Here is a 15844-nt window from a genome sequence, read left to right as displayed (position 1 = left end):
ACTGCCGCGCAAACTGCCGCACCACGCTCTTTTGACGTGCCATACACCCTTCACCCATCCTGCTTACTCCACTCCTGGATCGCTGCGCTCCCTGGTGGCTGCCTTTGTATTTGCGGGGCGCGGCCCTGCTGCTCCTGGCCCCGCCTCACTGCGTCAGAGCGCTGCCGCCGCCAAGGAGGGCATTGGTGCCTGGCGCGCTGGTCCGTGGCAGGCGCTCTCGCACACTTGCTGAGGTGATGCTCAGCTTTGGTGCAGAATACGTCTGCCCCAGAGCCAAGTGCCTTGCAAAAAAATATGTATTACTTTAATAAGTATGCATTACTTTAATTCACTTTCTACATCAGGTCTAATTTTTGCAAAAGCAGTCACCAGCCAGCTGAATGATTTTCTGCAGCGTTTCATCTCACTGATCAGAAAGACAAACCTAGTAGAAAACAAATATCAACCAGAGTTACCCTGAATGCTGCATGAAGAATGTTGACACAACTGTCGTATCAAAATCAGTTGCCTTAATTCTTATCTATAGGTTATGATTTGGGGAAAAGTCTCCAACATGTAAAAGACAAAATTTAGCAAGGAGAATAAAAACTTACCTAAACTAAACATGCAAAAGAAAACATGGTATGTTAACATTTCAGCTCATCTTTTCCTTTGATTAAATTTAGAGATCGATGATAGTTATGCAAAAGTTAAATGAGAAAGAAATATCAGAAGTGAGAGGCAGGGATTGATGCAAATTGTAACAATATTGTTAAGCTGGCTAATGTTCATTGATGGATAGCCCTGCAGTTTGTTTAGATAATGAAGAGAGTTGTGTCTCTGTACCAAGTAGATAAGGAAGTCCTACCAAGTCTTTGCACCAAGAAAATAATGAAGTTCTGCTTGGAATCAGTTATTGAATAGATAACATACCTCCGGGAAAACCTCTGCATATGTAACACAAGTAACGCATACAACCTGAAGATCTTTTGTGCAAGGTATGCGTGATAGGAGAAGCTCAACCTCCATTCATCCAAAACTGAAAATAAAGAATGCCTGCTTTCTAATGCTCCAACTTGAGTCTTAGAGAGTTTCCTAATCAACTGATTTATGGTATCAGGATGAATTGGGTACTTCTTGTGCATAAAAGGTTAGAAGATACTGTCCAAGTGACAGACAATACATCCACGTTTACCTCAAATACATTATAAGAATCGTATCTAAACATGATCTATAGATGATGATAATACAGATTACTATAAGATTAAAGAGCTTTACAACCCTAACTGAACTTCTCCCCGTTTAAACACTGAGCTTCCTGTCTGCAGATGGCGAAATCGTTTCTGAGATATAGTTCTTGAAGCTCTGTAACATTTCTATCCTAATTAGGTAATTTTCCTAATATTATTGGAAATAACCTTTCCTATTGAAGTGTACACAGATCTTCCTTTATTTTTTATTTTTTGTTTTCTTTCTGTATTTACATATCATATGAATGTACTCACATATAACATAAAAGAATCCATGCAGTGTTATTGTCTTTTACTTAACCTGTATTGCTTGATAAATATATCATACAAAGTACTTTTCTTTTTCCGACTCTCTGAAAGTCTGCTCCCTTTCAGGCGTTCTCCTTGAGCTCTGCTGAAGTTGCTGCTGATGTCTGAGAACCAGTAGTAGTAGTAGCAGTAATCTACTGCTCAGATTCACAAACATTTTAAAAGAATCATGTTAAACATTACCCCAGGGAGGGAAACAAGTAAGGTTAGAATATAAGGGAAAGTATCTCAAAGGGGAAGCAACGTGGAGCAGAGAAAAGAAGTGAGTGGAGAAGCGAAAGGAAGAGAGACTGAAGGAGAGAAGAGAGATTAGAGGTAGGAAGCTGCTCTCCTCTTCCTCCACCAAGATGGGGATGCCTTCTTGGTAAGCACTGTGCCTCATGGTGAAAAAAACCCAGGATATCACTCTTTTCATATATTAGCACTACCGCAGCTAGTGCGGCTATCAACAAACAATCCTGAACCTGCTATGGTTGTTGCTTCATCTATTATTTTAAAATGTTTGTGAGTCTCAGCAGTAAAAGCCCATGCAAGGGGCTCCGGAAGGCAGGCCTTTGTGAACTGGTCCAGTGAAAGTTCTGGGGGGACTCAGGAAGTCAAGCCTTTGTGAACCTGTTCAGTGACATGCCAGGGCAGGGGGGGCTCTGGCAGGCAAAGTCAAAACTAACTGGGGCTGAAAGCCTCTCCTACAAGCAACACCTCTGCTCTCATTTACCTGTATTAGAATTCAAGGAAAACACTTAACAGGGTATGGGGAGGAATTTCAAGTTTTCTACTTCCTTAATAAATTTACATGAGATAACTGAAAACGTCTCTCATGTTTTTCGAGGAAAGAATCTACAACAATTTTTTTTTCAAGTTTATTCATTTTATGGGTTTCAGTCATAAGTGTGATAAGTAACAACAGCAAATTGTGCCAGCTGCTTGCAAAGGTATAAAGATTCAAATTTCAAAGTTCATTGAAATGAATTTCTGACACTTGTGCAATTGTGGTCCTTTTTCAGATTCCTGTTTTAAAACAACAAAATGCTTTTATTTCCTAATTTTTGAGGCATGCTAGGGAAAACAGCAGCATTATTTCAATAAATTCATAAGCTTCTACCATTAAGTAAAGGAGCAGGAAGCCTCCAGGAAAATTAAATCTGTGTCTTCAAAGGAGAATGAACTTCCTCCACTGGGAGGAAGCCCACTAAGAAAAATATAAACCCCATTTATATGAGAGACTGAGCAAAAGTGTTAGGGTTTTTAATTAGTCTTCCTGTAAGTAAGAAAAAGGAGTCCTGAATACGAACAATGTGAGATTGTGGTTCTAGACTGTAAATCACACAGAAACACTGGATCTGAAAAGTTTATTGGTGAAGTTTTTGGAAAGCAGTTCTCCAATTGTAACTTATTCTGAGTCAGTTTAATTTTGGCAGTGTGCATCATGTGAGCCTAGCATTTTAGTCACTCTAAAAATCTGGGTGTTCAGTGCCATCTTTTAGCTACAGGAATCACAACTTTGGAGAATGAATGTCCAAGTCTTTTTAACAACTGGAATGGCAGGATGTGCTATCTTTCAGATAATTGTTTCATGAAACTCCATGTCTTCATGCAAGTATTTAATCAGAAATGGGAAGATGTTCAGTATATAACAGATATTTAGTAGACTGCTTGATGATCTCAGCAAAAAGCACCAGTCAGTTCCCACCTTGAGATTAAAGAAGCTTGAAGATGCCCTTGCAAATAAAATCATTTACCCAGAGGCTTGCAAATGAGATGCCCTTGCTCACAAGTTGTGCAGAAGCTTCTGAATTCCTTTCCACTCAGCCGGTACACTCTGAACAAATAAAGTTTTAGTTACAAAAGTCTGTAGACATCTTGAACTTACAAAGTTTGGATTTACTACGCAGACCTAACAGATCACATACAAGTGGCAAAGTGTATATTAGGCAGACTAGGAAGTCTGTAATCTCTGAGAACTTCAGCCAGTGAGGAAAGGAGGAAGGGACAGTATGATCAGGAATTTAGGATTAAAGGGAATCTGCAAAGTCTGATACTTCGAGAGACCTCACAAGGCTATGTTCCAGTGGGCTCCCCCTTTATGTGAATAAAAAAAGCTAAAGACTCCTCTGTCTCTTTTTGGGATAAAGATAATTGAGCAAGCCTATTTGAGCAGAAATTTTCCCAGTGTACCTTATGTTTAACTACATGGTGCTTTGTCCAAAGGAACACTTTCAGTCTCCATTGAGTGTGCTAACATTAAATGTTATTCAAAGGAATAAACTTTGCACTGAAATGATCGAGTCATTGTCACACTGACACTTTTTCAATGAAAAAGAACCAGTTTTAAAGATGAATGAATGTGTTGCCAGAAGAGGAACAATATCAGAAAGCACTTGTGTATTGATCTAGATACTACTGTAGGACTTTCTTCCAACTGTGCAAGTTCAGACAGATTTTAGCACCAAAGAGTCTGGATTTGAAAATGACTCAATGCCACATTTCCTCTGTCATCTTCCCTGTGATAGTAAAAGCATTTTCAAAACTAGCAGGGGGATAGAAGGCAGGAAGGAAGAGAGAAACAGCTGAGGTATGCAGTAATCAGTGGGCCATTATATCAAACTTGTTAAAGATTTTAGCAGCTATTTTTGTTGCCAAATAGTGTGCAAACAGAAAGAGGCAATTAGTCACAGAAATTGCTCTATTCACAAAGTATATACAAATAGCAACAAGCATTGATTTCAAAACCTGAGACATCAAAAGATTCTTAATTATATATTCTGTTTTTCTGTGTTTGAACACGGAAAAAACTACTCATCTTTTTAAGCAATAGTTAGAAGCAGAGACTATATACATTGAGTATGATTTATAGTATAAATTAAACACATTTAGATGATTCCTCAGAAAGATTCATCACCTTATTTTTCACAGAATTCTTCTTTTCCATGCTAGTCAGTTGTATCTTAATTCCTAAAACAGGACATAATTTTTCTGCTCTTTCCCAGGAAGAGGAAAAATGCCTAAGATTTTCGATTTCCACGAAGAAATCATGAATTCAGGAACCTAACAAGTACATAAATAAATGTTGTTTTATTTCAAAGAAAGAGAATTTTTGTTTTGCTTAAAGACAAATAATATATTCATTCAAAGTTTTTCAGAGATTTGTGTCAGTATTAGAGCTACTATTTTCAGTGAATTTACAGAGAACTAACTGTAAATAAGAACTCCATAGGCAAATAAAAACATCTTTAGGAGATCTAATTAACTGTTCTAAGAACATAAGTTCTCCATACAGGAAATCATCTTGAAAGCACGTAGTAAGAAATTCTTCATTTAAAGGTGAATAATGTTAGGACAGATAACCAAATGATCCTGTGTCATAAGATTTGGCATGCAAACTAAAAATGCGTAGCAGATATCTGGTGAAGGTTTGAGAATCGTTCCTTTTCTGTTTATTCTTGTTGTTTCTGTTGTAGATGAAATATTTAATGACTATGAAAATAGAACCATGATAACATAGCAGTAATGGTGACTTAAAAATAGCTGTTAAAAAAAAAAAGAAAAAAAAAAAGGACAAAAACTGTACTGACGTAACAAATATCTGGGTGGAGAAAATTTTCCATTCACTATTTGCTTCCCCAAGCAAGAAGCCAAGTGAATACGTGAATGCCAGAGAGACATCTACCTTTCGGAGCATGAAGAAATCCTCCCTTCCTGTCTCAAGAAGCACTGAATTCAATTTCCCACACCGGCCAAAAGAGGCCATCCAAGGGAGAGAGAAGGTGGAGCTAGAAGTGAGCAAGTGCAACCTGAGATTCCCCCCACTTAATTAGTCTTCAAGAAGTAGTCACAGACCTCGTGGATGGATTAACCAGATGCTGGCTGCTGTTGCCCTGTACTACAAGTAGATTTGAACACTCATCCAAAACTCTTGTGTCCATGATAGGTACATGGAGCTGAAGGAGACCACTCGTGATCACTCGGGAGTGCACAATTTGACCTTCCAGGTAAGCAAGGTTTCCTTTGTTTTGTGGGGAAACACTTAGAACAATGAACAATGCTTCCTTCAGTCTCTTGAAAAGCACTCTACATGCTTTGCACTGGTATATTGCCAAAATATACAGCTTTTATACAAAAAGGCAGAGCTACAGTTCACACAGGCTTCTCTTGTTCCCTCCATCTGTTAGCTGGTATACTGGTATCTTTCAGAAGTCTCCCGACTTGGTAATATTTGATAGACTGACAGGTCGCACAACTAACTCATCCAGTTTTCCTGTTACACCAGTGCTGCCTTTTTCCTGAGGATGCCTTATTTACAGTTGTGTTGAAAAGATCAGCATTATGCAGCAGACAGCAAAGCAATGTACATTAAAAACATGAGAAAAATACTCATATAATCATAGCAGGGCATAACTTTCTTCCACACGTAACATAAGTGTAATTGTATGTTTTGCTCCAGAGAAGAATGCAGAGTAGAGGTAAGGAGTCAACACAGAAGGTTCTGTGTATCATGTGCATGAGAGAATGTTAAGAGACATTTTAAAACTGCAGATTTCAAAACCTGAAGCACAAAATAACGCTACTTAGTATTAGTTATTGTTTCTCAGTGCTTGGCATCCTTGCACTGTCATAGGAATATCAGACTGGGAACAAACAGAAACTTGTGAATCTGCAGCCAAGCCAGTTCGATGTTCTTTGTTTCTGAAAGTAGAACTGACAAGGGAAAAGTTGTGGCTCTGAAGAGTGCTCCAATGACAAAATACTCCTTGCACTTTCCCTGCAGCTTTCAATCCTTGCACTGTCTCAGAGCCCAGCTAATAGGAAGGGCAGCATGCTGTGGGTGTTAATATCATCAACAGTATCCAGTACAGAAGAACATCTGCGGATGCTAAATATGATGTAGCACCAGTGATGTACACGCATTCTATACTAATAATTAAATATTCATTGGGCTATATGATACGCACACACACAAAAGGTTGATTTGATAATATGCCAGTTGAGGAATATCTGGGATGTAAGGGAGCTAGGGACAAGTCCTTATTCCCATCAGTAGTGAATAATTCACAGTAAGTGGGACTGCTTCAAGAGGAGAGTGAGTGATAACTCTTAAAACATGATAGCCTGCTGGTTAGGGCCTTCTCCTGGGTAATCACAGTGCCCTCACCACAACTCTGCTTCAGAGCAGGTAGACGAGCAATGTGAACTTGAGTGTCGCTCAGTTTAAATGATTGAGGTAAGAGAAAGCTTCATCCTGGCTTCAGTTTCACATAAAACAAGGGCCTAAACCAGCTTTCAAAATCTCTGCATACAAACCCATGGAGGAGAGGAGTCCCTCCATAGGTGCAGAAGCTCAGTGCTGAGTGCTCTTGATCTTCCCAAATTCCAAATCATCACATTCCTCAGTAGTCTCTGTGGAATACAGAAGAGTGACTCTGGTAATTCCCTGCTTTGTGCAGCCACCTCACCTGGGCAATGCGCTGGTAACGCAGATGCCTCCTATCCCCCTCAAAGAAAAAGTTTGCAAGAGCCTGGAAATCTCTGATTTATATAATCCAAATGCCAAATAATTGAGACTATCCATTAGTGAAACCTGGACCTCGAGTCAGGTTTTCTGTTTTTTGTTTTGTTTTGTTTTGGTTTTTTTTCCTCACTTGGGACACCAGAAGGAGTAAATGTTTATATTTATGCTGTTTATCTCTGACTCAACACATAACTTGCTCTGAGGAAAATAAGATAGAGAAGGAAATAGGTAACTGCTCTTTACAATTAACCACAATAATGTCATAACATACAGAAACACAAGTGTATCCCTTGCTTTCAGCATGGTTCAGTTTACTTCTTTGATAGCACCGACTGGAGGATCATCATCATCACAGAATCAGAATGGTTTGGGTTGGAAGGGACCATTGAGATCATCTAGTTCCAATCCCCTTGCTTTAGGTAGGGACACCTCCCTCTAGATCAGGCTCACTGCAGCTGCCCTAAGGATTTCCTACTGACAGCCCTAGAAATGCTAACAGTAAATCTAAAACTTAGATTTTATATATCTGTTTTGTGTTTATCCAACATTTATGATGCAAAGGTTTTACTTAATTAGTTCTGATGATTCAGATATCTGCTAATGATGACATTAAACAAGGAATCATAAATCCCTCAAGGAACAGTAAGAGCTGGCTCAACACAAAGAAATGGTAGGTAAGACAAAAAAAAAACAAAAAAAAAAACACCCTGACTCATGGAGGAACTTGGAGTTAAAACATAAACTTAATACAATTTAAGGAGCAGATTGCAGCCAGTAAATATTTATTGTTCACTGGCCTCTGATTGATGGCATTAAGATGCATTAAGCACTCAGAACCGGTTTCTGTAGCCTTGTACATCATACTTTCAAGAAGCTTACCTGAGGAAAGATCCCTCTTTTAACTGCCTTTTATTGATGCTGCATAAGGACATTGGTACTGCCATAACATAGGCAGCTTTCATAATCCATTCTATTCAAGCATATATCCTTACAATATATCTTAAAAAATGCCTTTATTTATCTCTGCATTTACTGCTATTCTCCAAAATTTCCTGAGTATTTTTTTGTCCTTGGCTAATGAAGAGTATACGAACTATTAAATATTTCCATTTCATGGACATCATTGTTGAAATTTTCCTTGGAAATTTTGAAGGCATTGTACTGCATACCACCATCAGACCCAGGGAGGAAAGTATGTAATGTTTTCCCACATTTTTCAAACTCGCTTTCCAAAGTTACATTTGTTTTAACAAAAAATATTTAGAAGTTCTCCTACTGTGATATACTGCTCTGTTTCTTCCAGGAAATAGCGAAAGCTAGTCATACTTCTAGGGTCTTTTGTGCTCAGGTAAAGTAAATACTTTTAGGATTCTTGTCCTTGTCATACTCTTTGTGTTCTTGTTTACCATCAATAGGTAGTTTGAATGCTACGACTAGAGTGGTCATACACACCTTGTTATCTTCTCAAGAACATGCAGATATTTTTCCCTCTTTCAGTTTCTCTAGATTTTGCTTTCTCTTTCTCATACACTTAATTGTTCTATTTCTTTTTAATAGCATGTATCATTGTAACTTGTTCATCCTGCATTTCAAGATGCCATTCAACTGCCCTACTCAAGACAGACAACTTGAGCTTTTAAAGAAAACTCTTAACATACTTAAAGGTCGATGAGCTTAATTTACAACCCATTTCAGCACGAAAACACTATGATTATTGATTAGAAATGTTTCCCCTCGGTATTTAAGATTTTCTACCTTTCGTGATGGTGACACTGGCTAATCAAAAACAGTTCACGGGGACAGGGGGAGGGAAACCTCAAGTGAATGGTCTTAAATTGCACTGAATGCTAAAAGAATAGGGAAGGTTTGAGCTGTAAACTAAACTGGGTGGTTTCATTTCAATTGACTGAAAACAATCCATGAAAGCCACCTAATCCAAATAAAAATATTTGCTTCTGAAGCATCTCTTTTGCACTGAATTCCTTAAGCACTCTGATTCTAATCTCAAAAGCTAATTTAATGATCCACCTTTAAATGCAAAACAGTTAAAGCAACTGTCTTGGACGCGCTGGCAGCCAGTCTGTCCTAACCACTAACTGGCTGGATGGAAAACCATCTGGAGTGGGCGCAGTTGTTAAAAGCGCAACAGAAAGCGCGTTTGAGCTCTTTCTGGGAACAACTCTTCCTAGAAAATAACAAAGAGGAGATAGGAGGGGAGCTCGAAGAATGTAGCTATTCAAAAGGCTTGGTGAGCGAACAGCTCATCTGCGGAACAGAGAACTGACACTGAAAGAGCACTTTGCATATAAGAACAAGAGAAATCCATGTTTGCTTTTTAATCAAATATTCTACAGATGGGAAACTGCAATCAGGAAGGTTCAGCAGAATGTGAAATTTGTGTGATACTGGTCATACTTGCTACTATCCAAAGTAAATAGACCAAATCTGTAATCTTTTCCGTGTATGCTACAGGAAAGAGGATTTTCACATTCAACTTACAGTAATTTGTTTTTAGCTTCCTGCTTCCTTGTGTCCCTGTATATCGAGTAAATTCAGAAGTGGCTTGGCATGTTGCTGTACCTGTGGCCCTAACAAGGCTATGCTGTCGTGTACACTGGGGTCTGAACTCCTGTTTTCTGTTACAATGTTTTATTCTGCAGACTTTTCTGGGGAAGCGGATGGAAAGAAACACAAGCAAATGAAGCAGGTGCTTTTCTGTTTGTGATGGGTACTCAGGCAGCAATCTATAGTAGCTGTTGTTAAACACACACTGGTTGATATTTAGTAGATTTTCTTCAGTAAATTCAAAAATACTCTGAATACGTATATAAAAAAAGAATATGGTGGGGTTTTTGTCACTTGAATATTGCTATTCTGATAAGAAATTTGATAAATTCTTTTTCTTCAAGGTCTAGGGTCAAATAACACTTAAATAACATGTTTTTTCACCAAATAGGATAACAAAATTTAAAATATGAAGGAGAAAAGATGATTATTTGCCAATACATTAAAACTGCTCAGTTTCATGGGACTCATTCGAGGACTTATTAGTCTCATACTAAACCTCTTTGACTTAATCTTACTATAAGTAGTAATTAATCAGTTCCTACTAAATTTGGAATATGCCAGAAATGTGTGATCTCTTGAAGTGAGCGCTTTTTTTGCTTGTAGAAAATAATACATTACTATCATTCAATGTGCAGATTATTTAGAGTTTCAGCAAGAATGTCATCTACTGTATTGCTCACACATTCATATATTTTAATCACTCTATAAATGAAACTCTTACATAACTGTTGTAGTGACTGGCAGAAACAAACTTTACAACTGGGGAAGGTTATAAAGCAGGTATGTTTATTATGGCTCTGCACCCACACACCAGGTGCAAGGGGAGGTATCCCCATCCTAGCTTGCACAATGAAAGACAGAAAACTTCCATATTTAAAGATCGAAAGCATACATATTCATAGCATTCCTGAGGGAGGGAGGGACTATTACAATTAATTCTGAGAAATCATTATAATACCCTCCTCCCCAGAGTCACACCCTTTGAGCATGCATAGTGCCTCCTGGTGGTCGTCTTCGAGGGTCGTGGGGATGAAGGCCATATCTCTTCCTCACTGTGTACTCTTGATCTTGGCACGGTTGAAGAGGGTGATCCAGCTTCGGCTGGGTTTCTTCAGGATGTAGTCTCCAGTTCAGTTCCAACGACCAATCAGCAGCTTCTAGGTTTCCTTGTCCCATTAACCCACACCCATCTTTTATTGTTTGTTTGAAACTGTATTCTAACCCTTTCCTCCCTCAGTAGCTGAGAACAGGGTTGGACAAAGCAACTGCTAGAGTCTTCCAACACAAATTATTCTGTGCATCTTGTCTGAAGACAGCAGTCGACATACTTTATGTTTTTCACATGTTCTTGAACAAATATCCTATGAAATCTCTGCCTTTTCTTGCTCTTAGTAACAAGTGCTGAAATCTTCAGGGAGAACATTCTCCTTTGTTTTTATCAATTATAGAATGGAATCGCTTCAACTTCACTATTCTGTGTAGTATTTCTTATTTATTAGATTTTATTCCCACAGTTAAGCATTGCTCTTGCTTTTTTTGAACTGTAAGGAATGTTCAGTAGAGGCTTTAAACAAAGGCTTCAGGGTAGCTATAGGAAACGTTTAAGACAGCATAGTTAGAAGACAGGTAACAGAGGCGCTCTTTCAAAAAGATACACTGCTCTTCGAAGGGAAGGCAAAGATACTCTTTTCTCAAGAGAATGGAAATTATGTACTGGCATTTGGTTTATCAAGGCCACAGCAGGTGAACAGACAGCTTTTGTGATGCCTTCCTCTTCTCTCAGTTCTAGAAACACTTTTACTGACTCTTTTTTTGTGAAGTTAGAGCATCTTTAAGAAAAACGTGTTACTGAAAAGTGTTCTGGTTGCTTTTAAACTCATGTTTCTGCTAAAAGGCAAAATTTAATTTATATAGAAGTATTATTAATTTCTGCATTTATCATAATGCACTATGATTAAGGTTATTTTGTATTGTTCATCAGAAAACATTTATTTTCTTAGAAGACTAAATGTTGTTAATTTACTGTTTTTAACATATAAATAATGACATACTTCATATAAGAGAACACAGTGAAATGACCATTTCATAGAAAGAAAGAAAAGAAAGAAAGAAAAAAAGAGAGAGAAAGAAGGAAAGAAAAAAGAAAGAAGGAAACCAGAAAACAGCTTCAAAATAAAAACATGTAGAAATAGTGGAACTTGTTATGACTGGCAGAAAAGTACAGCCAATTAGTACACACTAACAAAAGGCATACCGCAGAGAACTAATGTAATAAAGCTAACTGCTGGCTTTAAAGACACTCCTGAATTTTATTCCAAAAGCAATTGAAATACATGTTAAAACAGTGTACACACTTACTGTGCATATATTAATAGATAGCATTGTCTTGGAAAAAGATGCTAAGAACCTGGGGAAGACCAAAATAACCTGTTTTATTGTAATGGGAAGAACGGACACATCTTGGTTAGTGTGTTAAGCAAGTTCTGAGGCAAAGAGCAGAAAATGCTGCTTTAGATCGATAAAACAGCAGACTGACACTAGCTGAATTCTGTTCATGATCAGCACTGCTTTCTATTAGCAAGCAGTGCAAGGACATGAACACCTGCATTTTGTATACTGAGTTTTGGGCTCTTCTGTATGGGTAAAGTGAAACACAGAAGCTCAGGAATCATAGAATAAACCTGTTTTCACTCAACATAAGAAAGGCTTTGGTTTTTTATTTGAATTGACACTATTTCTGGTCTTGTTGTATCCCAGAATGACAATGAAGACATTGAGATTGTAAATCAGGAAGATCTTCGAGACAATTCAGAGAGAATCAAGAATTCAGAATGTGAGAAAAATGTACATACTAGTAAGGTATGCTTTTAATTTTTTTTCTTTTGACAGGTGAAAAAAAGCAGGCCTTAGAATAGCCTGATGTAAATTCATTAACCGCAAATTCAATGTAAGTGGCTGTTATAACATATCGAAGACAGATATTTTAACAAAACATGAATTTGATTTAAAACTTCTAAGCTGACAGGGAAGCCAGTTTTGTTCTCTGAAATAGACTGAGGGGGAAAAAGAAAAAAAAAACAACAGAAAATTGACAGAATGCATAGGATTCTGAAAAAAGAAGTTTTCTAGTGTCATAGTGGCTTCATGCAAGATACAAAACAGGTATCAGAAATGGTGTTCACAGGAAATATTGTTGATAAGGAGTTGATAGAAAAGTGTTTTCTCCTGAGAAGTTGAAAACAGAGGACCTGGAGACATTGCTTGTTATTGGTGCTGTATTTCAGTCAGGACACAGGTATTATCAAATACCTAAGCATCCAAGACAGGGGAAATTTCAGAAAAACACAATCTGGAGGCAACAGCTCTGGCTTGTGACTGACCAAAGAAAAAAAGAAGAGAATATAGTACAAAAACAATACAAATGGCTTCATAAACATGCCTATTTTGATTTTTTTTGACTGTCAGTTTGTCTAAGTCCACACAGTGAGTAGCTAACTATGAAGACAGGAGTCATTTTTAAACAAAACTTTTTTTTCTAGATATTTTCTAATGTTGCTATTAATTTTCTCATGCACACTCAAGAAATAATGTTGTCCCAAATTCTTGGTAAAAACTTTATATATATGCATTCTTGTTTTGTAATCATGTCTACTTACCAAGTTTGATGATTGATAGTACCTGAAGCCACGTTTAAGAAATAGAGTGTTCCTGGTGTTGGATTTTCTTTTCTTTTTTCCAATGAGGTTTGCATATGAACAGAGGTAGATAATGCATGTTGCAAAAGAAATGGCTGCTTTCCTCCTCCATCTCAAAGCTGAAGTGATTCCAGATTTGTAATGATGAAAGGGATCACCCACACTATTTTGATACACAGATCTGGAAACTGGACTGGGATGTGAGATTCTAGGAAAGGAATGTGGTAGACAATGTCTATATCTGTCTCTTCAAAAAATCAACAAGAAGGAAAGCATTCAAAGATTGGAATAAAAGCTTTCAGAATTGTTGGAAACTGCTTAAAAACCAAGAAAAGTAGTGGCAGTCAGTGAAAGCTCAATTTTTGTCAATCACTCTGAAAGTGATGCCTGCTAATTATGCAGTGACACTTGAAGAATGATCAATCTTCAATCCACTAACAGTCCACAGAAAAATCGGAAGTTTTATGCAGGAACATAATTTCGGAAGTCATATGAGCCTAAAAATATACATATTTGATCAGATCCTTCAGTCACTGTCCCTGGATGTGTTCAGGAAACTTTTAGATGTTGTACTAAGGGGACATGGTTTAGTGGGGTTATTGGTGGTAGGTGGATGGTTGGACAGGATGATCTTGCAGGTCCAACATTCATGATTTTATGATTCTATTTATTTCTGTGAAAACTACAACAGTTACAAAGAACACAATAAATCTGAGCAAGTTCTGAACTACAGAATGCTGTTTCTCAACATAGACACCACCATCAGCTATGTATTTTTGCCAGTAATGAACAAGAGCCTGCATGCTGCGCTTGTAAATATCTGCACCAGTAGAACTGAACCACTGTTTCACAGCTGCTACAATGGCATCACTGCTAGGAAAATGTTGCCCCCACAGCCAATCCTTCACTGGTTTGAACAGATGGAAGTCAGAAGATGACAAATCCAAACAATACGGTGGGAGTGACAAGACAGTCCAACCAAGACTGGCAGTGTGCTTCATGGTCTTCAAACTGATATGGGGCCAAGCATTATCACACTGCAAGAGAAAAGCTGTCTTCTTCTCCAACTTGACTCTGGAAGTTTGAGCCTTCAGCTTATCTAGCATCGCAATGTAGTGATCAGTCAATGGTTTGTCTGGGTTCCAGGAAATCCAGAAGGGTCACCCCTTTCCTATACCAGAACATAGTGCACATCGCTTTACTCACTGAGGCCTGTGTCTTGAACTTTTTCTTTGATGGGGAATTCACATGTTGCCACTCCTCAGGCTGCTGTTTTGACATCAGCTTATAGTGGTGACAGCACATCTCATCACTGGTGATGATGTGATTCAGGAAACTGTCACCTTGTACTGGTCCTGTAAGTTCTAACAGACTTGCATACAGTGTTCTTCCTGTTCCTGTTCCCATCTGTGGGATCCACCTGCGCAAATTTTGCGATATTCCAAAGCTGCTGCCATCATTTCCAATGCAGTGAAGCTGATATTCAGCTCTGTACACAGTTCCTTGATCATAATCCACTGATTTGTGCAGATGAGCTGGTGGAGACTCTCTTCATTTCATGGTGTGACAGCTGTGCGTGACTATCTGGAATGTGGCTTGTCTTTCACATCTCTGTCGCCACTGCTGAAACTCACCACCCTCTGACTCACTGAACTCACATCCACTATTTGGTCTCCTTAAACATTCAGCAAATGTTGATGAATGTCAGTGGGTGCAATTTTTTCCGTGTGTAGGAATTCAATGGCACACCTTTGTTTCATACACACTTCCATATGAGACACCATTTTCTCAGACTGCCCCTCTGCTGCCATCTGTCACACAGCAACAAAATGTAATGGAATATTGGTGGGAAGGTTCAGCCTCTACTGCCACACCACCAGCATCTGCCTCTGTCATCACAGGCCAACATAAAAACAAACAAACAAACAAGGCTTTACTTTCAGACCAGCCCTCATAAAATCAAAGAAACCAATTTCCCACTGTAACGTTTCAGCTGACAATGTTCAGTCAGTACTTTATACAAACATACCAGAGATATGCATATCCACACTGACTCTTCCTTGGACACACCATGTCTTGTGAGAGAAGAGCTTAAATGGGGGCTTTAGAGCAAACTAGAACAAGCTTTCTATGCCCCTAGTGGCATTACTCTATGTCCTTCACACAGCCCTTGTGTTAACCTTAACAAGGACCACCACTTCCCCAGATCTGGCATTATGTTTGGCTAAATTAAAAAGAGGGAAAGGATTTGAATCCATTCTCTCTTTTCCTTGTGCCTCTGCGCAGAGTTGGACAGAACATGACCTTTAATTTCAGATTTTCTTCTTTTTAATACACATTTAAGACAGTATTTATGACTATAAGGATTAACATAATATTCTGGATCTATTAAAATACACTGTAAATAATGTAAAATCATTTACGTACGACTGTAAATTTTAGATATTATTTACGTATTTTACATATCATTTGCATATGACTGGTGCTTTTTATAAAAGTAAAAATTACTGAACTGAAAAAAGACAAAAAGGTGATAG

The 15844-nt window shown here is 38.1% G+C and overlaps 1 protein-coding gene across 3 annotated transcripts in view; it reads left to right on the top strand.

Moving 5' to 3' along the window:
- SLC28A3 (solute carrier family 28 member 3) overlaps positions 5166-15844 on the top strand; it is a 44284-nt gene continuing 33605 nt past the window's right edge. For 2 of the 3 annotated variants that reach the window (XM_021380894.1, XM_021380896.1), the window contains exons 1-2: positions 5166-5527; positions 12370-12471. In XM_021380894.1, coding sequence (XP_021236569.1) covers positions 5471-5527; positions 12370-12471 — 159 coding nt within the window. In that variant the 5' untranslated portion in view covers positions 5166-5470. The remainder of the gene's footprint in view (positions 5528-12369; positions 12472-15844) is intronic. The other variant, XM_021380895.1, reaches the window with a different exon arrangement.

Source organism: Numida meleagris, chromosome Z (assembly GCF_002078875.1).
Source record: "Numida meleagris isolate 19003 breed g44 Domestic line chromosome Z, NumMel1.0, whole genome shotgun sequence".
In the NCBI taxonomy this organism is placed as follows: Eukaryota; Metazoa; Chordata; class Aves; order Galliformes; family Numididae; genus Numida; species Numida meleagris.
Note: the sequence above shows the minus strand (reverse complement) of the source record. Positions and strands in the feature narration are given on the sequence as shown.